A 19,852-nucleotide genomic window follows, 5' to 3' on the forward strand; every position below is an offset into this window, starting at 1 on the left:
AACTTTTAGTGTTCATTGTACTAAAAGTGTCTCCCCCCTATGTAATGCTCGATGGGCCTTTAGGGTAAATAAAAATGGAAAAAAAAATGGCCCAACACAGTTACGCTTCTTTTTTACCCGTTCATATTTTCCTGGAAAGTGATCTTTTGGCACCAACTTTCAATACACTGCCAAACTGCGATTGTTTGATATGCTTTCTGACCGCTAGATCCCATGTATACAAGTAAAGATGCAAGGCCTGCGTGTTTGAGAACAATCGCCGCCCATCTCAGGTGAAAACGCCGGCGCACACTCAGTTTCCTATTCCGGCTTGGTACCAACAAATCTCCTCCTGGGTTGTCGCATGCTGCATTCACAGCTATTGCCATCAAAGCTGTTGCGATAAGCATCTTCACCTATCTGTTTCACAGCGCGTTGAGCATAGGGCCATTGGAAGTGCGTTGCATGCTTTTAAGAGGCCATAACCAAAATGCGCCACCATTCCCTGCTGCAGGCAGCGCAAAGTGAGTGTCATGTTTCGCTCTGGTGGCATCGTAGGCATCGTATTCCGGTGCTGCCCACCAGCTCCATTTCATTTCATGTTTTCGGCGCCGTCTTAAACACTATGCAATAGGAAAAGGACAATGTGCTTCTCAGGTTGCTTGGGCCTCACCAGCTCGACGCGCATCGGGGTCTTGCGCCGAGTGGGCACGTCAGAACTTCCTGCCAAAATGCCCCGCTCGAAGAAGCTGCTGACCCAGGCTGAATTCGAGAGAGCGCAAACGCAAACTTGCCGAAGACGCAAAAACGACAACATGCTGCGTGCCACTGGCGCCCTACCAGCTCAGTGCACGTCGATTTGCGCAACACTTTGCCTTGCGTAGATGTCAACTACAGCTGGGTCTGTCAAACTTGTTAGTGGCTTCAGATCGTACGTTTTCCAAGTTAGTAAGTTCTTTCCTGCGTTTTTTTCCCAAAATGCATGAATGCGGTTCTACTGTACATCTACACCAAACCTAACACCTAGGTGGTAGAGAACACAACTTGGTGGTACAACTGCAATAATAGGCAAACGAACCTGTCCTTCTGTGCCTTGAAGACAACGATGCTCATAAAGGCACCAACGATGAAAAACATGAGGATGGGGTCCAGCAGAATGTACTGTGACAGTGTCACCAGTCCAACATCTGTCAATGTAGAGCAGAAAGAATGAAGAAATTCAGCAAGCTTGGCATGGTGTACTGAGCACATGAGTAAAAGACGGTGAACTAAATAAGCTACATTATGACATAAAAGAGTAGCTTGAGTAACTCAGAACACACGAACTGCACATGGGACAAACACTGGAATCTTTTCATAATGCGCTAATGCTGGTAGCTTACTATGCAGGTTGAACTAAGCATTAGAAAAACATTGCAATAGTACTGCACACATGACAACGGTATCTAAATAAAAATGTGGGCCATAATTACATAAGTTACCCCATGTGATTACCAGAGGCATTGTGCAACTTCTGGTCAATCATAACTGCCAACAAGACGATTGCCATAGTAGTACTACTGGTCAGTAAGTGAATGCGTCTATGTTTGAGAACCACTTGGCCCACATTCCCCCAAAACACAGTGGTCATGACAGATGCCATAGCGGAACGTTCCGGAATAACTTTGAACACCTATGTCTCTTTAATGTGTACCCAATGCTTGACATACAAACATTTTGCATTCAGCCCCCATTGGAGTGCAGCTGCCAAGGTTGGGAATTAAACTTGTGACTTAATGCTTGGCAGCAAAATCCACAGCCACTGAGTCATTAAGGCAAGGTAGGGATGAGCTTGAATTATGCCAGTTAACGTAACTTATAATTGTGAGAGTGTTTCTTTGGCTAACCTACCCCACTTTGGTCTGCCTACTTGGCCTCGATACGATGACTGCATAGAAAGAATTACGAAAATCTAGACCCTACAAGGGATCAAACCCAAGCCTGCAACGTGATAAGTGAGTACCTATCCTTGGTGCCACGCCAACAGTTGAGAAGGGACGCAGAATAAATGCGACAGCAGAGCGAAAGAGCACCGCCGCCATCGTGCTAACAACATGCATGTGCTGCTCGTGTGTGGAGGGATAGAAGGTCGCCAGAGACACACACTGTGTTTGGCTGCAAAAGCGACGAAGCAAAATGGACGCACCATCCTGCTGTGCTCAACTGGCTGTAATGCAAGTTGAATAAAGTACTAATGTGCGATGTGTGAATGCTTGCATAAGTTAATCAATTATTGTGGATGAGTTCTGCCGCTTTTTTGCTGCTTATATTTTTGTGTGCCATACAGCAGTACATACAGCAGTATATGCCAGTACGGCGTGTGGCTATAGCAAAATGATGACTGCAACAAAAGAAATCACAGCCCATCTGCAAGTGTTGCCCTAATGTGGTCTTACTGAAGATATGTGAACAAGCTTTGACGTCCATCCCATTATGCTGGGCACAATGATATCACTCTAGAGTGAGATTTTGTAACTCTGCCTTTTTTTTCCCCTCTTTTATTGTTGTCCAATCTTTCCACCGTTCATCTCTACATGCCACTACATGGCAGCATCAAACACTCGGCAGGGTCGTTACTGGAACAAACAGATTGTTTCACGCTGTCTAGTCAAGGATCAGATAATTACCGCGATTGAAAAAAAAAAGAATGTAATAGAGTCAACAGAAAAGAGTCAGTAGAGAATATGGAATAGCTTTTCTTTCTGCTAACTAACAAAACCTAAGATGTCATAAAGGAAGAGCAAACATATCTCATTTGACGTCACCGGCGTTCTTCGAAACATATATAAGTATGCGTAGATAGATAAGATTCTAAAAACTGCTCACCAAAGATCACCAACAATGAGGCCAGGACAGCAGCAGGCAGGGAATGCGAGAGCTCCCACACAATCACAAAGCAGAAGGGAGGCACCATGCTTCCCAGCAAGGCACAGAACTGGCGTGGAACAACAGGAACACAGTGGTATAAATGCTAATTTAAATGGTAAAGTGGTAGCATAAATGTTAGTGCAAGATTATTAGGGGTGTGCAAATATATGAAATTCAATTGAACAGCCCTTGCTATATGATTTGAGAATTCACTATTCGAAATTGTCAAATAAAGTATTTGTTCCTGTTCATATATACGTGACACCGAACAACACTTTGAAGCCTTGAGGAAGCGAGACTGATCCAAGTGACGACTGTTCCGAATGATTTTGCTGCAGGAGAGCCATGGTTGTTGCAAAGAGGCATCAGTGCCTGAGCAACGTATAGGGCAGATAACTTGTGCTGAATAATTTACAGTAATCCAAAAGAATGCACTGTTTTAGGCAGCCTATATACAAATTTCTCATCTCGATTTAGTCAAGCCATTTTATTATTTGACCAGACACACTACATTTGCATACCTATAAGACAATGTCCGGTGATGTACTATCACATTTCTCTCATTCAACGAACACAACAATCTATGTATCAGTACTTGTTGCTGGGCCAGTTGGTTCATCTTACTACACAACGTTAAGATGCAACCGATGGCTCAAATAGCTGACGCCCTTTCCTGTTCTTAACTACTTTTCTGCCCTTGGATGGGTCTTAACATTAAATAGTTTTAGAATGAGGGCCCCAAACGTTTTGGGGCCCCAAAGAAATAGCGTCGAAGCCACTGCGCATGCCCGAGACGCAAACTGCGTTTGGGTTTTGTGTCGGGCACGCTATTTCACTGATTTAGCGGGAGCCCCAAAAACTGCCCCAAAAGCTTTGCATCAACAAACATGGCGGCACCCATCCAAGCGATGGCTCTAACTGCGCACCCAACTGAGCTCGATTCGTGGTAACGCATGAAGTTCGTAAGCTAGGAGAAGTGACCTCAGTTATCACTTTCTCTCAACTAATGTGTGTAATGAAGATTGATTCATTAGACACCGCTGATTCCAAATTCGATTGTCGATTTCATGGCTCGTAGGCTCGTGGATTATCTTGGCTGGTGAAGGCACGTAAAGTTGGTTACTCAAAATTAAGCGCAACAAATCGCTTGCTGCTAATAGAATAACCTCTAAATTGTAATTAAACGTAAAAAAAGAAAGTCAGAATTACTCTTCGTATCCTAAAAGTGGCATAGTTCATGTTAATATTTATAATAGTGTTTTTTGACACCGTAGTGGCTCTGCAAGTGCATGACGCTATTCGCAAACACAAAGCCCTACTCTAAATCTTTTCACTCCTGCATGCCTCAATGCTAACACCTGCAAAGCACTTTGGGGCCCCGAACTTTTGGGGCCCCTATTCTAAAACTCTCTATTGCGTAACAATAATCTATGTGCATCTGGTGACTTGCTGCTGCCTTGCATCATTACTGTCATTGTCATGGTGTTCCAGCTAATTGAAAGCACTTTCTTTTCCTCTACAAGAACCATAATTGACTGGGTTTCCAATGGCATCACATGCATGTATCAAATAAGTGAATAACCTTCTTCGCTTTTCTTTTATCAGACAGACTTCAAACTTTAAAATTCACTTTGTTTGAAATTCAATATTTGAGGGTCGTTTTTCTCGAAAATTCATATTTAATCTGGAAATTACACTATTCGAGCATCCCTACAGATTATTGTTCAAGGCTGCAAAAAAAGCTAACAAAATGCAGCTTGAAAATGAGTACTATTAAAATGAATTAATAAAATTTTTTTGGTTTTATGCGCTAAAAATCCAGACATGATTACGAGGCACGACGTAGTGGGGAGCTCCGGATTAATTTTGACCACCTGGGGTTTGCCTCATGTGCACCCAATGCATGATGCACTAGAGTTTTGCCATTTTGCCCCCATACAAATGCGGCCACTGCGGCCGGGATTTGATCTTATGCCTTTGGGCTTCGCAGCGACTTTGAGTTTAGCTGCCCAAGCCCCTACACCATCACAGCGGGTAGTGAGTACTATATGAGAGATGGCCACTAGTGATGCAAAACCATCAGTAAATTGACTATGGTAGTATCAACAGTTCTTTTCATTATCTTCAACTATCAATAGTTTTTAAGACTGTTTTTAAGACAATAAGTTTTAAGACTGTATTGGCAGTTTACTTAAACTACCAATAGTGTAAAAATGGCTATCAATAGTTTTATACGATAGTTCACTAATGTTTGCTATTGACAGTGCCATTGATAGTGCAATTGTTGGCAACTGATATTGCCTAATACTGTATTCATGCATGCTGAGTTTCTTGCATTCTCACAACACCGTTTCGGCAAATGAATTTATTTCGCTCCACAGTCAAAATCACAAATATGGCTATGTTACTATATTCATACTCTAAACTAACCAGTGTAACACCAGACCAACAAATTAGTTGACATTATGTTATGATTTCAAAATGCAGTAAACATTTATTCCAGTACATTTGCACACATTTATAATGGCTTTATTTCCTCTTTAACTGAACAATTAGACATGCAACATAATCCTGCGTCAGCCAGGCATTCTGGTAGTGTAAAATCTTTTTGCTCTTCAGTCTGAAATTATCTGCCCAGCTACTGAGAACACACATTCTGCTACTACTGACATTGCTGGAATGCACAAGTACACCATAGCCACTTCAGAGAGTGGCATTATAATGCTTCAGCTTGACCTCTATACCATCTATAACTTTGTTTTACTGTTGACAGTTCAATTGCAACTCGACTCACATCTGGTATTTTATTTACTGTGGTCTGCATGAAATGGGCACACCATGTTTAGAACATATGCTACAGTGCCCATCACACAAGCTTGTCATGGAACCTGGCAAACAAAAACAACCAAGCATTTGTCATAGGTATAATCCTTGTTTCTTTTCAAGCTATCTGTAGAGTACTAGCATAGTTGCAAAGTGTGTGCCATGCACTGCTATTTTTCGGTCATTATTTACACATGAGGCAATCACAGTTTAGGTATTTGACAGATCTATGCAGGGCGCACAATGTGCAACTGATCAAAATGAAAATTAATTATTGCACCAAGTAGCAACTTGCAGAAGACTTGCTACTACGTGTCTTCAGGATGAGACAAGAGTACACAAACAGCCGAGGCTATAGTAGCTTAACGCAATCTGACCATAAGCCGTTTGAATAAAATGCTAGAAAACTAGCCTCAATGCACCTGGCTACACAGAGGTTTTGATTCCAGCAAATCACACTTCTGCACAGGAGAGATGCTCCAGCAGAAATCTGGAAAACTAGCAAGAATCACTCACGACACGCATCCCAGCATAGTTGTGGTCCTCGTACTTGTCTCCCGGCTTCCCAAAAGGGAATGTTCCATTGTACCCAGTCAGCTTGCCGGCAAGTGCAATGAGCATCTGAAATATAGAGAATTCCATGCATGTATTACTAGTTGGCCCCTCCTAAATATTTCTCTGCTGTAGATTCAAAAGATTAGCACCTTGGACATTCACAAAGAATTCAAAAAAATTCAACGACAACTTATTCTTCCCCATGGTTCTGACCTCCTGGGTAGGCTTGCCAATAAAGATGACTTTTTGTTTTTCTTAAGGGCTAGTGTCAATGTGGCTATTACAGCAGTTACCGCAACTAAGTGGGACTACACTAGCGCTGCCCATAGTGCCCTGTCTCTACTCCGCAAACCTTTGCCGCATGGTTGTGTATGGGTCTGGGCTTTCACACACAATACGGGAACACCATTTTCGCCGTGTGGGTTTCAACCTCAATTCACCGCTAGAGTTTAATGCTGTACACTTGCCCTGCATTAATTGCATTGCAGAAATTGCACTGCAAAATGTGCAGAATGAGACTTCTGTAACTGCGTGACTAGCGCGGCTACTGCAGCATTCTCTACTAAGTTTGAAAAGGTGTACAGACTTTGCAAACATGGTCAGCACATCGTGAGGTTCATGGTCTCTGTGTGATAAAGGATGTGGCAGAAAGCAACACAAAAAAAAAAGAAAACTGAATACAAAAGGTAGAGCACAACCTAAAAAAAATAATAATAAAAATAAAAAGCATAGAAGAAGTAGAATGTATAACTGGGTGCGCTCTCACGTTTTTATGAGTAAACTAATTCTCACCTTGCCCAAGGGAGGGTGGACATCAAAGAAGAATGTCCGGTTGATGTACCAGCTGCCCATCTTGCCAAAGTGGGTTTCATCCCAGCTGCAACGAGATGAAACAAACGGTTGGGCCTTTTGATCATGCTGTTTCATGTTTTTCAAAGGCTTCAACTTAGTCACATAGCAGTTCCTCTTTCTCTCTCCCCTCGCATAACTTATAGGATAGGTTTGGAACAATACATCAATAATTCCACACACAAGTGGCTGGAGTCCCCATGTGCATACAATTTCAATTAAAGTTTGCATGGTTAAACTGTTATGACTCATTCTGTCACGAGAATGCGATATAGTTGGTTCGTTCTTTTTCAGACTATGCAGAATTTTAAAAACGCATCTATTGCTGAAAGCGCTGTCCCATTATTGCAGCAGATTACTTTTAAAGAAACAGATGTTACGTATGTAATAGATCCCAATGTGCCTAAATAGTAATGCTGGGCTAACTTTTCATTAGATCATGTCATGGCAGATGAAGCAAGTGCGGAATGGAAGCCGGTCAATATACTCGAGGCGTGTCATAGCAAGAATCCCAAAACCAGCACCAGTTTAAATACGGCCATTATCAATCTGTGCCATGCAATAAATTGACATTTCACGTAGTTCGCATAAGTTTCTGGTGCCGCATATCTCAAAACTGGTGCTGGTAGCTGTATTCTTACTATGAACATACCTTAAGCACTGTGTGGCTTCAGTTTTGCGCTTGCAACGTGTGATCCTAAAGTACGTAAGTTGTTAAATTAATGGAATTTAGTTAACTATTAATAGTTCGTTGTTATTTCTTATTTAAATAATGTCTGCCTCTTCGAGTAATCCAGATGAAGTGGCAGAGTTGCTTTATCTGTCCAAGGCGATTACTGAAAAAAAAAAAAAAAACGTGGGCTTTAACTAGCACTGGTAAGAAAGGTAAACTAGGCTACCTATATATACTGCGCTATCGCGTGACATTTACAGTGCAATGCACGTCTGACGCGGTAAAAAATGAACAACCGGCAGTCAACGCACCGAGCAACACATATAACTAAACGATTGTCACATGTTTCCATTCACATTTCTGCTATTTTGCAGTGCTCGCCAACGCCGGCACGTATTTTTTTCACGCAACCCGTGACAGCCTCGCACGTGTCAAGTTTCTCTCACAGCCGTCTCAAGCGCGCTGACGTCGACCGGGCGCAGCGAGCACCCCCAAATATGCGGTAGTGAAAACGCTTTTCAGTTTCGAAGTGTACAGCTAGTTAACTTGATCCCACGGATGACACTGACGCGCAGGGTCCATATAATCGTGCGACCACCCATCACGTGCGAAACCATCGGCGGCGCTCACCAAACATGATCGGGTTCGGTGATCTTGTAGAGGCGGGTGCCCAGGGAGAGGAACACGATCACAAGAAAGACGGTTCTAAGGTGGTCGCGTGCAAGGTCGTCGAAGTATCCCGCCGTGGACTTGCAACGGTCGCCAACGGCGCTGGGCTCTGCGGACGCGGCGTCCGCCTTTTTCTTAGCCGTTTTGGCCGTCATCGTGCGTCCTACGTGGGCATGCCGTGCTTCCAGGTCATGACAGTCCCCTTCGCAACGACGACGCGGCGTCCACGCGCAATGGGAAAGAAGAAACGGTGGCGAGCACGCAAAATCATGAATACAGTTGCAGAAGCAGCACCCGTGGACCGGTTTCGCGTGTGCTACGGCAACCAACGGTACGGAGAGGGGCGAGTGGAAAGTTGTTTCGATTTGTGGGCGCCGCCATCTTCGCTTGCTTCAAGCCCCGCCGGTGTCGCCATCTCTCGCTAGGAAACTGAAGTTGCGATTCCCGCCGGTCCGCGCCGGTCCCGTCGGCGTGCATATAACAGCTGATTTCTTGGACCGCAAGATACTGTAAGCGTTGAGACGCAGTTGCAAGTTTATTGGTGTTAAAAGTACGAATAATGGCTGCATTGAAGGTACGTTGTTTGTTTTTATACGTTTGTCTTAGCGCGAGTTTTGATGTCAACGTTTTAAATCGGATTGTCTCGCGGTGACTGACTAGTCTCAACTAAGTTCGTCATGCGCTAAACTAGAGTGTGTGATTAGTTAAGTTGTCGCTCTTTCGAGGACGATCGCCCATATATACAAGGCCAAAACCCACGAGAAGGCACGCAGAACATCCTATAATCTCCCCGAGACTACAGAACACTACGGAAGAAGTTCGGAGAGGGGGGGCGGGGAGGAGCTGTTGGACTGCTTTTCCTGGCACGCTGTTAAGCAAAACATGCCCGAGGCTGTCTCAGCAGCCGGGCAGATCGTTTTTCTCCTCTGATTAGCGCTGCTCGTGTCGAGCGCTTTCTCCTCACCGAGCCGGTCCACGTCGCTGCCGTCACGCGGAGGCTAGTTGTGAATTTGTGCGCGCCGTGCTTATATTGCAACGATGACTTCAAAGGTCTGGAACTCACTTTTTCACTTGGTGAAACACATCACCATTTCTTAGCTATGTGGCAATTGTCGGCTAGAAATGAAACCATCTAGCGCTGAGCATATATGACTGATACATTTGCGACTGTCCGTGTCTTTTCAGCCTGTCCTCTACTCCTACTTCAGGAGCTCTTGCGCCTACAGGGTTCGCATCGGTATGTGCCGCTTGCACGCTCTCCAGCAAGCATTCTGGCCCACTTTATGTTCAGTGCTGTCATATTTTCTGCGTGCCGAATGTAAGTGTAATAATACCGTCCCTTGAACTCCCCAGCCCTGGCATGGAAAAACGTCGACTACGAGTACAAGGCTGTCAACCTTATCAAGGATGGCGGGGAACAGGTGAGCTGGGTTTCATGCTATGAGGGCTGGGCCCTCGAGCTTTTTGCTGTATGGAGCTTTGATGGGCACGGGAGGCGCCAGGTGGTGTTATTCTCGGCTCCAGGTGGTGTTATTCTCGTGTCCTATTTGACAAGAGAATGTAGGAGTACAGCTAGGCGACTCCCTCGTTTATCGGGGGCACTTTGAACAGCATCGGGCAGCGTATACCTTGCTTATGTTCAAGTGCAGAAGTTTTTGCAACACAGAAGCCCAAGAAAAAAAAAAGAGAGAGAGAAAGGAGAGAGAAAAGTGCGCTTTCTGTATATATTAAGGAGTGCCCCGCCTGGCACCCATGGCTAAAGATGAAATCCAGTAGCTGTTATAAAATGGACAAGAAAAATACTGGTAAGTTAGATTCGTAAATTACACTTTTGACACTGAAAAACATATGTCTTACCACGTGCGAGGAATGGGCCACTGAATAAAAATTAAAAAAAAAAAATGGGTGGTGTAGGCGACACCACCTCGAAGGTGCCACACTGGCTCTCTCTGACATCATGTCATGTGCGCTCGGAACAGTGTGTGCTCAGACTAGTAAAAGTTTCGTCGATATAAATTGCATTTAAACGGAAACCAAAGACTCAACATAGCGAGTCTTTAGAACCTTATGCACTTAGAAAGAGCCCAAACACGTGAAAATACAGTTGATCCCACTTATAATTATTATTATGGTCGCACAGGATGCATTCCTTATAGCTGACCATTCATAATCACCGGACACGCAAGAATGAACTAACCAACTGGAAAATTTGTTTTTGTTTTCTATGGTAATAGGCAAACTTACTTAGCTTCTTCATCGCTGACTCAACAATCGGGCACAGATCCGGTGGCCCAAGTTGTCGTGGAAGAGGTTAGATACGGATGGACATAACAAAAAGTGCTCAGTGTTCCGAAAGAATGCTGACCGCATGGAAAAGGAAACAAATCAATGAATTTAATGGCACAGTAGAAATTTCTTGATCGCCTACACTGCTGCCAATCAATGTCAAGGCCTCTCCAAAGCTTCGTTGGCATCACACACAGCTCAAGAGAGAACTTAACAAAATTCTGCCTCAAAAGATTGCAATAAAGAGGCACAACACTATCCTCCTTTTGCTAATGTGCTCGTCTAGTGCAACTTCTACTATTGTGATATAACTTCTAGCAGGCAGCCGATAGAGCCTCTTCCCAATTGCTAAGCTAACTTTTTCACTTTTCCACAAAATCCAGTAATAGGGACACTCTTTCCATTTTACATATTATTTTCTCTGCATCATAATAAAGAACATTTGATACACATGAGCGTCAGATACCTATTCCAGCACTTGGTAGTGCTCATAACATCATCACACGGTCCAAACTCATATTTTCGACCTCACTGAACATGCTAGCTGCACACATGCCTGTTGGTTTAAAGTCATGTTATCATGATATCATGTTGACGAGCTGCCTTGTGAAAAGAAAATTGACTTAGCATTAATGGGAAAAGTCCACCGGCTGTTTGCCAAGCTGTATGAAGCGAGCAAAATGTTCTTTGCATTCGGTGACTGCCTTCTGGCAAATTGTAAAAATTTTCTTGTGGTGAATCTTTCAAATGCATAGATGTGCTTCTCTGCCCTCTTATTACCACATAGCACGCTGCCGAGTACGTCAAAGTGAACCCAATGGAGCAAGTGCCGGCCCTGGAACATAATGGCGAGACATTCACACAATCTGTAAGTGGTGCACTTTGTACTCCCTTCGTTTTCTGTTGTATCTTTCTTAAGTTCAGAAAGTGGGGGCCAAAGGTAGGGTCTTTACTTAAGACGCAGAAGGCAAGCTTGGAAGCCTGTTGAGGTAAATCTGTGGGAAAAAGCCGCTTTCTAAAGAAGGCAAGGGCCAGTGTTGCATGATCATTGGTGGCTTATGTTTTCTGTACTGAAGCAACTGTGTCATATTGATTTGCAAGCTAGCCAAGTCAAAAAGACAACACAATATCGGGAGGTACACTGTGTTGCCAAAGAACAGTAAAAAAAAATTAAAAATCACCAGCCCTTCCTCTGTCGAAAAAATGGGGGTAAGCGGAGCTTGTCGTGTGTGTATCTGACCTTCGTCAGAGTAACGTAAAGTTCACGACATGTCAAGGTAATAAAACATAAATGTTTATTAAATGTATGCATCGAGGGAAGGATACATACAACGCAACAGAAGGAAAAGTTGCACGAAAGGGAAACAAAAGTAGAAGGAAAGGTAGCGAAAAGTACCACGAAAGGGAACGAAAAGTACCACGAAAGGGAAGGGAAAGTAGTAGGTGAAGTACACAAACGACAGCCTTCGCTTACCCCCATTTTCTCGACAGGGTAAGGGCTGGTGATTTTCTTTCTCTCTCTCTTTCCTTTTCTCTCTCTTTCTCTCTCTCTATCTTTATTTCTTGCTCACTTTCTTTCTCTCTTTCTTTCTTATCCTTGGTATGTGCCATTGAGCTTGGACCCTTTCTGCTCTATCACGAGGATTGGCCCACTTTTCACCGTGACACCACCACCACCGCCGCAACTTGTAAGCCTATAAAGCTTCGCTTAAACAGAAGAAGACATCTGAGGAATGAGCAAATAGTCAAATGTGATTGAGTATAGTCTGAGGTGGTTTGAGTACGGGCACTTGGACCCAAGTGAATAAATGTGCCTAGTACAACAATGTTCTTGTGAATGACATGCTCACCATTACAAAGATGAAACATAGACAGAAACAAGCAAGATGATAGTGACAGTTTGTGTTTGTTTCGTCTTTGTTTAGTGGCACACATATTTTTTTAGTAGACACAAACTAGGCTGAGAACAAGCTTCTTAATTCCAATGTTCTTGCGAGTACGTGGAGAAAAACACCAGCCTAGCTAGCTGTTTAGCTCCTCCACCCTGGAAAAGCAAGCCACCAGAAGAGATCTACGTGGTCTTGCTCAGAAAAAACAAAGCAGATAATCTTCATATCTCTTTAGATTATACAGACTGCATGATTGTGCAGTGCGCATTGCAGTCACGCATTCTGGCTGCCTTGGATAGACTGGCTCAGCTAAAATAGAGAATAGTGCACCATGTGATCATTATTTCTTTCACTCTTCAAGAAATGCATCGCACAATTTTTCAGTAGTGTGCACTAGTTTAACTGCAAGCAAACGACATTGAACCTCCCTTACTAATTGTGACTGCTGGCTAATAATCTTTCTTCTATTGCACAAAACTTATGACATATGCATTTTTTTCTGTTCTCTTGTTCTGTACGGCAGCTGGCCATCATTGAGTACCTAGAGGAAAAATACCCTGAGCCAAGATTGCTGCCGAAAGAGCCGGCACAACGGGCTAAGGTACCCACATGTTTTCATCTGTGCACTTTGCAAGTGATATTTTACCTCATCTAGATATTTTTGAATGATGATTCAGCTGCACAACAAACACTCTAAATTTTCGATTGCTCTGGTTATCTTAAACTGTGAAACAACTAAATGGTATTTCTTTTTCCAGACAACCATTTTTTGTTTACTGATGTGCTTTATTCTGGCGGTGTGAAACTTGGTGTTAGCTATTGCTGCTACACTGTATTCAATCAGAGAAACAAGATAGTAAGAGGCCACTGCCTTTCCAGCAAAACTGCGGCCTGTTTTTTTTTTTTTCATTAATATTATTATTTTTTTTAACTCTGAGTCGGAGTACAAGCGCTGCCGCACATGACTGCTATTGATTCTGATTTCGAGTCAATCCAGCTTGGTCTAATTTCGGTTATTGAGGGAATTATAAATTATAAATACATTTACGACCTCTGCGTGCAAGTGGTGATGTTTCCTATCCCTAATAAATGTTGTAAATTATTAGAAGAGGTTTTTTTTTTTGTCGTGAGTCGTTAGCATTGCTACCTGAGACACAAATAATTCACGTGCATTTCACACGTCGTTAATAAAAGACTCTGCCGAAGGGCTCACTGAAGTCTGCAGTGTTTTTTTTTTTTCAGGGTCAAAAAAGCATGCAAAGCAATTTGAAGCGAGGTGAACGTACAGCAACATATTCATTCCCTAGGCATAGGCTATCCATACCAATAAAAAAAATTGTTAGTTGGCTACCTCCTTCTCTTCAAAAATATAATGAACTTTGTCCTGTGTATATATTTAAACATATTGTGTCAGTGCATGGTGTTCACAGTAGAAATTAAAAAAAAAGTTGAAGTGAAAAAATATGGATGAGGTAGCCGTCGCTGGTGCTTATAGGGCACTTGTCCTCCTCTTGTCAGGATTTGCAGAAATAAAGCAAAAGCATGAATTAAATGCTGTGCACGTTGCACCAACTATGATGAAGTAAGCATTTAGTCGCAATAAAATTTTAACTGAAAAGGTAGAGGCAACTCAAAAGAAACCTCAAGGATGTGGGTAACAGAACTCTGGTAATGGCAGTTTAGGTGTGGGGTAGGCTTCGGCATCTCCGGAAAACTTCGGAGAGGGCTCAGGCCCCGGAGCCCCCCTGTAGTTGGTGCCCATGGTGTGATGTATTGTGTAATGCCAGTGTAATGCTCACGTATGATGTTACACTTGCTACAATAAATACAATGTATGAATAAAATATAGCCATGGTACTCTGACTAGAATTTTCTGCTTGCAAATGCCTGACTATTATTTAGATCCCTGATCAACATTTTTCTACGTCGTATTGTTTCGTATCGAAACGTGACAAATGAATGAGCGAATATGACCAGCTGATTTCCTTGTTCATGACTGTCGTTCAAAAAAAGAAACTGGGAGATGCCGCAGGCTCAGAGACCTAGATGTGGTCAGAAAATGTGAAAATGACAAAAGCATTGCCACCGACATGAAGTGTCTGAATGTTAAATATTTTCCCCCCCCCCCCCCCATATTTCTTTCTCACTTTGCTACGAACATGCAACAATCCATGCCTAGTTGATCAGAACCCTTTCGTTACCACGAGAAATGTGCTCATTTTGGGTACTTTTATGTTTTAACATTTTATTTCAAGACGTAGTAGTCACAGCGTATACTATGATACATAAAATTACAGCTTGATCACTGGCGTTTTGAATGAATGTATAGCAGCAATAATTGCTCGGACAATTTTCGATAATTCTTATGTTAAACTTCAAAGAAGAACCTCACGGAAAATGAATAAAAGTAATAATTTACTATTTTTACTTTAGGTACTGAATGGAAAAACTTCTGAAATATACAAAATATTCACCCGGTTCTTAGTTCGCAATTTTTACCAGTCAGATCGCCCCAAAAATTAAGATTTGTTGGCGTAAACACTAGCCATAGTGTTGCCCATACTATGCGGGAAAGCAGTAGCTTCGTTAATGTGAAAACGGGTAAGTTCCTATTGTACACGGAGAATTTTTTTTACTCATTGCAGCAGGCACCCGATTTGTTTTTTACTGCCCTCTTTAGGCTCGCCAAGTAATGGTTGTCGGGTCAGGGAGCATGCAGAAGCCTCCTCATACCCGATTATTTTGTTCGATGAGTTTTTCTGTGCAAGCAAGGTGGCCTAATGTGCATTCAACTGATGCTGCAACCTCCACCTGCATTGTTCAGTGCTGTACAGTAATGTAGGATGTTGCACAATATTGTACAGTAATGAATAAGGGCACTTGAAGAGAGTGCATGATGTTGCTAGTTGAAGAATTCCAACAGAAACGCAGAACAACGCGTAGAAAATCTATCAATCAAATTGATCGATTTCTATAGGTGCTGTAGCGAAGGCGTTAAGCACTATTCTTCATTTACGTCATAGTCTGTGAATTTGATGCAATTGTCTGCCACTTCACATGTTCAGCAGCTTACAAAGAGCAGGTACTGCTAGTGGTAGTCGCCTTGCTTCTTGCTATTAATACTTGTGAGGAATATTTACTATGAACTCTTTTTTTCCGCTGTATTAACCTATCTAAAGTGCACTTGTTTCTTCATTGCCTTAGGTGCGAGCCGTTGCGGAATTAATTGCATCCGGGATTCAGCCACTGCAGAATCTGAATGTTCTGCAACGACTGGATGAGTCCAAAAGAAGCGAGTGGGCCGTTCACTTTATTACCAAAGGCTTCAAGGGTAAGTTATCATGTTCAGCATGTGTTATTACATGTGTGTTATTAAAAATCAGCAGCCCAGTTCACGGAGCTATCGTAAGGTGAACTCGGCATTGACCAGCACACTGTCATATGTCGGCTGTGGTTTTCCAGTGCAGAAGGACTGGCTGATCGCACACGGTATTTTCATGCAAAGTTTCATTTTGGCTTTAGTTTTTTTTTAGCTTGTGTTGTACTGCTTTAAAGGGGCAATAAAAAGGAGCATCCATTAAGCTGCGCTAGTCACATATGGTCTTCAACAGAAGAGGAATCTTAGCAAGCCATAAAGGATGCAATAACAAAAGGCCCCCTGCAGTGCTACTCTAAAGTTTCCAGCGCCAGCTTGCTGTGATGCCATGAATTTTGACAGGATATTCTAGGGTCTGGCTAGTTGTTTAAAAATGCAATGTTTCATTTTAAAGGAACCAAACATTCAACTAGTTCAAAGAACCGAGCAATCAGCACGTCAACTTTCGAGAACTTTTCCTGTTCTAAAACAACCTGAATGCAAGAAAACACTTTCAAATCCGTGAAGGCATGTTTACGTACAAGTGCTAAAGTTTTGGTGTGGAATGAAAAAGAAAAGTGGAGTTGGGCCTTCATTTTCTCTGCTAGAAATCAACCATTTTCTTCAAAATGAATGATAGAGTTTTGACAGGATACTGTTACAATGAGTATTTTTATCATGTGGCCCTTTTGTGGGAGGCATTTGGCTTGTAACACCAAGACTCAGGATATTAATGTTGATTGCTTAACATGATGGAACGTTCTGATGAAAGCTTTGCATTATACTGTAGCAAGTATTGATATTTGCATTTTCATTGGTGTGGTTTGTTAAGTTTCATGTGATTGTTTCTTACCATACCTTGGTGCAGCTCTCGAGGCCACAGTCTCCAAGACAGCCGGCAAGTACTGTGTTGGAGATGAAGTGACCATTGCAGATGCCTGCTTGGTGCCTCAAGTGTACAATGCGAACAGGTTCAAAATTGACATGAGCCAATTCCCCACGCTGTCCCGAGTCAGCACTGCTCTGGAGAGCTTGCCTGCCTTCAAGGCTGCCCATCCCTCTTGTCAACCAGACACACCTCCGGAACTGCGGGAAGCGAAATGAATGTAAACACATTTTAAAGGGCTCCTCACCAGGTATGGGCATTGCGGTACATAGATCGTGCAGTGACAATCATGTTTACAAAGTATTACACTGACGTAAGTCATGTAAAGCAGCTACAAATTCAAAGCGTGTTGTTGGGTTTATCATGTGTGCAAATGACACCAGAGAACACAAGGGACAATCATCACTGCTAGCCGGCCTAGTTGGAATTGATTCGTCGTGAAACATTGCTTTAAGCAAACGGGGACGCAGGAAGAAGACACAAGGACCGCAGCCGTGGCCTAGTGGTAGAGCGCCCGCCTCGGCTGCGGGTTCCCACCACCATCACCACCACCGCCGGGCACCCACTGGTTCAAATGGGCACAAGCGTACCCCGGCCTGGCGTTCGGCTTCCTCAGGGGTAAGGAATATTTACTATGAACTTTTGAAAAAATTGGAAAAGGAGCCTGCGCCTTAAATTCCTGTCGAAACCCTCCTGAGCACAAAAACAAGTGATGTTCGGGCCGCTCCCATGGTGGCCATTTCCCATGTGGGGCCCCAAGCACCTATTGAGGTGGGGAGACCTTCGGATTGAGGACAAACACCCATTTCCAAGCGTTGAGGTCCCATAATGGCCGTGCACCAAGCCAGGAGCGCGCTTGTACCTATTTTACTGGTAGGTACCCGGAGGCAGCACTTGCTTCCCACAGCCGCAGCTCTTCAACAAGGCCGTCTGTGGTTGGACAAGAGGCGCTCGGAGACAACTCCTGAAATCTCTATTCAGGCCTCTTTCGAGGTGCGAGCCCCCCCCTCGTTAGCCGAGCACCAGGCCAGGGAACATCTCAACCCATTAGAAAAACGCCAGTGGGTTCCCGGCGGCACCGGGATTTGAACTCGGTACCTCCCACATACGAGGCGGATGCTCTACCGCTAGGCCACCGCTGCGGTACACAAAGATGAGCACAATGTTTCACAACAAGTGACAAGCAGTGAGATCAAGACGATCACCTAGTTATCGTCTCAGTCCCCTTGTTCACCTCCTGTGTTCTCTGGCGCCATTTACAGCCTGAAAATTCGAAAAAAAGCCTGCACGCTGTTCATCTCAAATGAACCACTTGGCCGGTCTGCCAGTGAGATGCTGTCACATGCTTGGTGCTTGAAATGCACCAATAGCAGTGCAATTAACTCGAAACCCCTGTGAAATGTGCAACACAAAACCACCTCTGTAAGTGCACCGCTCTGCAAAAACAGAAGGAAGATAAAAAATAATTGGTAGGTGGATGTGGATGCGGAGCTGGTGACAGAAAAAAAAAAGGAAGTCTGCCCTTGACTCCGAAATGGACGAAGGTAGGAGAGGAATATCACTTGCGGGCTCAGGTAAGGGGAGGAGAGGCTCTGCAGTGGGGAGAGCAGCTTGCCCCCTCACACCATTCTTTTTGTAGCGGTTCTCCACCTTCTCCATTTCATTTGTTTCTATTTTTCCGTCTACTTCTGAACCCTCTAGATTCTCGTGGTAGATTACTCCATGGGTGGCACATTACATCCTATAGTTCATAACCAAAATTTACGACAATGCCTGGTGTGGGACCCCATTAAACATTTGAACATGCCTTACCACCGTATTTAGAAACGCATCTTAACTGAAGGCCCATGCTTGACTTGATCTAACGTGCCCAAGACACTCATTGCATTTCCTTCGGCGCATTCACAACAGGGGCGATGTCAAGTACGGGCTTCAAGTTAAGATGCATTTCTGAATACAGGGAATAATCCTGGAACTTGTGTGTCTAATTGCAAGAATCTACACTTGTTTTTATATAAATGAAGTTTTCTACTTTTTGTAAGCCTTTCATACAATAAATATATTTTTTCGATTGGTGTGCATACTCTACATTCTGGCTTGTGCATATGATCACTAGCCGACCCAGTTCGCCGACACAGTTAAAACCAACACCGTTTGTTGGCTTTGAATGGCCTTGTGTACCACCAAAGTACTTTGGCGTTCTATTGGATGCACATAAATCAAGTGCACATTACTGGAGAGAAGGTGTACCAACCCCAAAGCATTATGCCCCAACTTTCATTCCACACAACCTCTGAATCTACAGCAGAGTTAAGCATGCGATTTACAGTTAAACCTGCTTATAACGAACCTTCATATAACGAATTCCTGGATATAACGAAGTTTTTCTATTCCCCGCCGTTACTCCATAGAAGCACATGTATTTGAGACCTCTACGTAACGAAGTGGCAGCGGGAGACCCCCTCGATATAACGAATTTCCCCCTCCGACAACCTAGAGATTTCGCCCCAAATTTTGTCATTTTTGCGCGAGCAGCAACCGAAAGCACCTTCTCCGCCGCGACGGAATGCGAAGCGAGCGCACGTGTGCGTGCAGGCGTGTGCGTGGCAGGCCTGCATCCCTCGACCCGGCGATCTTGCCGCCGCGGGCGTGACCTTTCCCCCTCCCTTCATTCAAACCTGATCCTGCCGCTTGCTGCAGCTGGCCTAGCCCGCCAAGCCGGCACTCTCCTTTTCCAGTTGACGTTGCCGACGCGCTGGTACACGCTGTGACACATCACACTCGATGAGGGTGGAAACGCGCTGTCAAACACTGGCGGTGTGTGGAAGCACCGCTGGAGAAGCGAGCGAAGTGACCTTCGTGCTGATGTCTATCACTTCAACGCAAACTGAGTGCCGAGAACACACAGCACGCACAAAGCTACGAGCCGCCGACGCACCTACACTGCTAGACTCTGCCCCAATGCAGATCGCTTTCAAGAT

General features: G+C 43.8%; 2 protein-coding genes across 3 annotated transcripts in view; one reads left to right on the forward strand and one right to left on the reverse strand.

The window, feature by feature from the left end:
* LOC119458331 (protein O-mannosyl-transferase 2-like) overlaps positions 1 to 8,819 on the reverse strand; it is a 51,926-nt gene extending 43,107 nt beyond the window's left edge. Inside the window, exons 1-5 of the mRNA XM_037720166.2 lie at positions 8,417 to 8,819; positions 7,057 to 7,141; positions 6,226 to 6,330; positions 2,845 to 2,953; positions 1,058 to 1,166 (exon numbers count right to left, since the gene is read on the reverse strand). Of these exons, the coding sequence (XP_037576094.1) occupies positions 1,058 to 1,166; positions 2,845 to 2,953; positions 6,226 to 6,330; positions 7,057 to 7,141; positions 8,417 to 8,610 (602 nt within the window). The 5' untranslated portion in view covers positions 8,611 to 8,819. The remainder of the gene's footprint in view (positions 1 to 1,057; positions 1,167 to 2,844; positions 2,954 to 6,225; positions 6,331 to 7,056; positions 7,142 to 8,416) is intronic.
* A 72-nt stretch (positions 8,820 to 8,891) lies between these two features.
* On the forward strand, positions 8,892 to 18,945 carry LOC119458332 (maleylacetoacetate isomerase). Of its 2 annotated transcripts, none has more exons than XM_037720167.2 (7): positions 8,892 to 9,029; positions 9,641 to 9,692; positions 9,809 to 9,876; positions 11,529 to 11,609; positions 13,154 to 13,231; positions 15,835 to 15,961; positions 16,854 to 18,945. In XM_037720167.2, exons 1-7 carry the CDS (start codon positions 9,015 to 9,017, stop codon positions 17,087 to 17,089), a joined length of 657 nt encoding a protein of 218 aa, XP_037576095.1. In that variant the 5' UTR covers positions 8,892 to 9,014; the 3' UTR covers positions 17,090 to 18,945. The 2 variants fall into 2 exon arrangements, with proteins under 2 accessions (XP_037576095.1, XP_037576097.1); XM_037720169.2 differs by lacking the exon at positions 8,892 to 9,029 and adding an exon at positions 9,291 to 9,505.
* The last annotated feature ends 907 nt before the right edge of the window (positions 18,946 to 19,852 follow it).

The sequence above is a fragment of the Dermacentor silvarum genome, chromosome 7 (genome assembly GCF_013339745.2).
Source record: "Dermacentor silvarum isolate Dsil-2018 chromosome 7, BIME_Dsil_1.4, whole genome shotgun sequence".
NCBI classification, from domain to species: Eukaryota; Metazoa; Arthropoda; class Arachnida; order Ixodida; family Ixodidae; genus Dermacentor; species Dermacentor silvarum.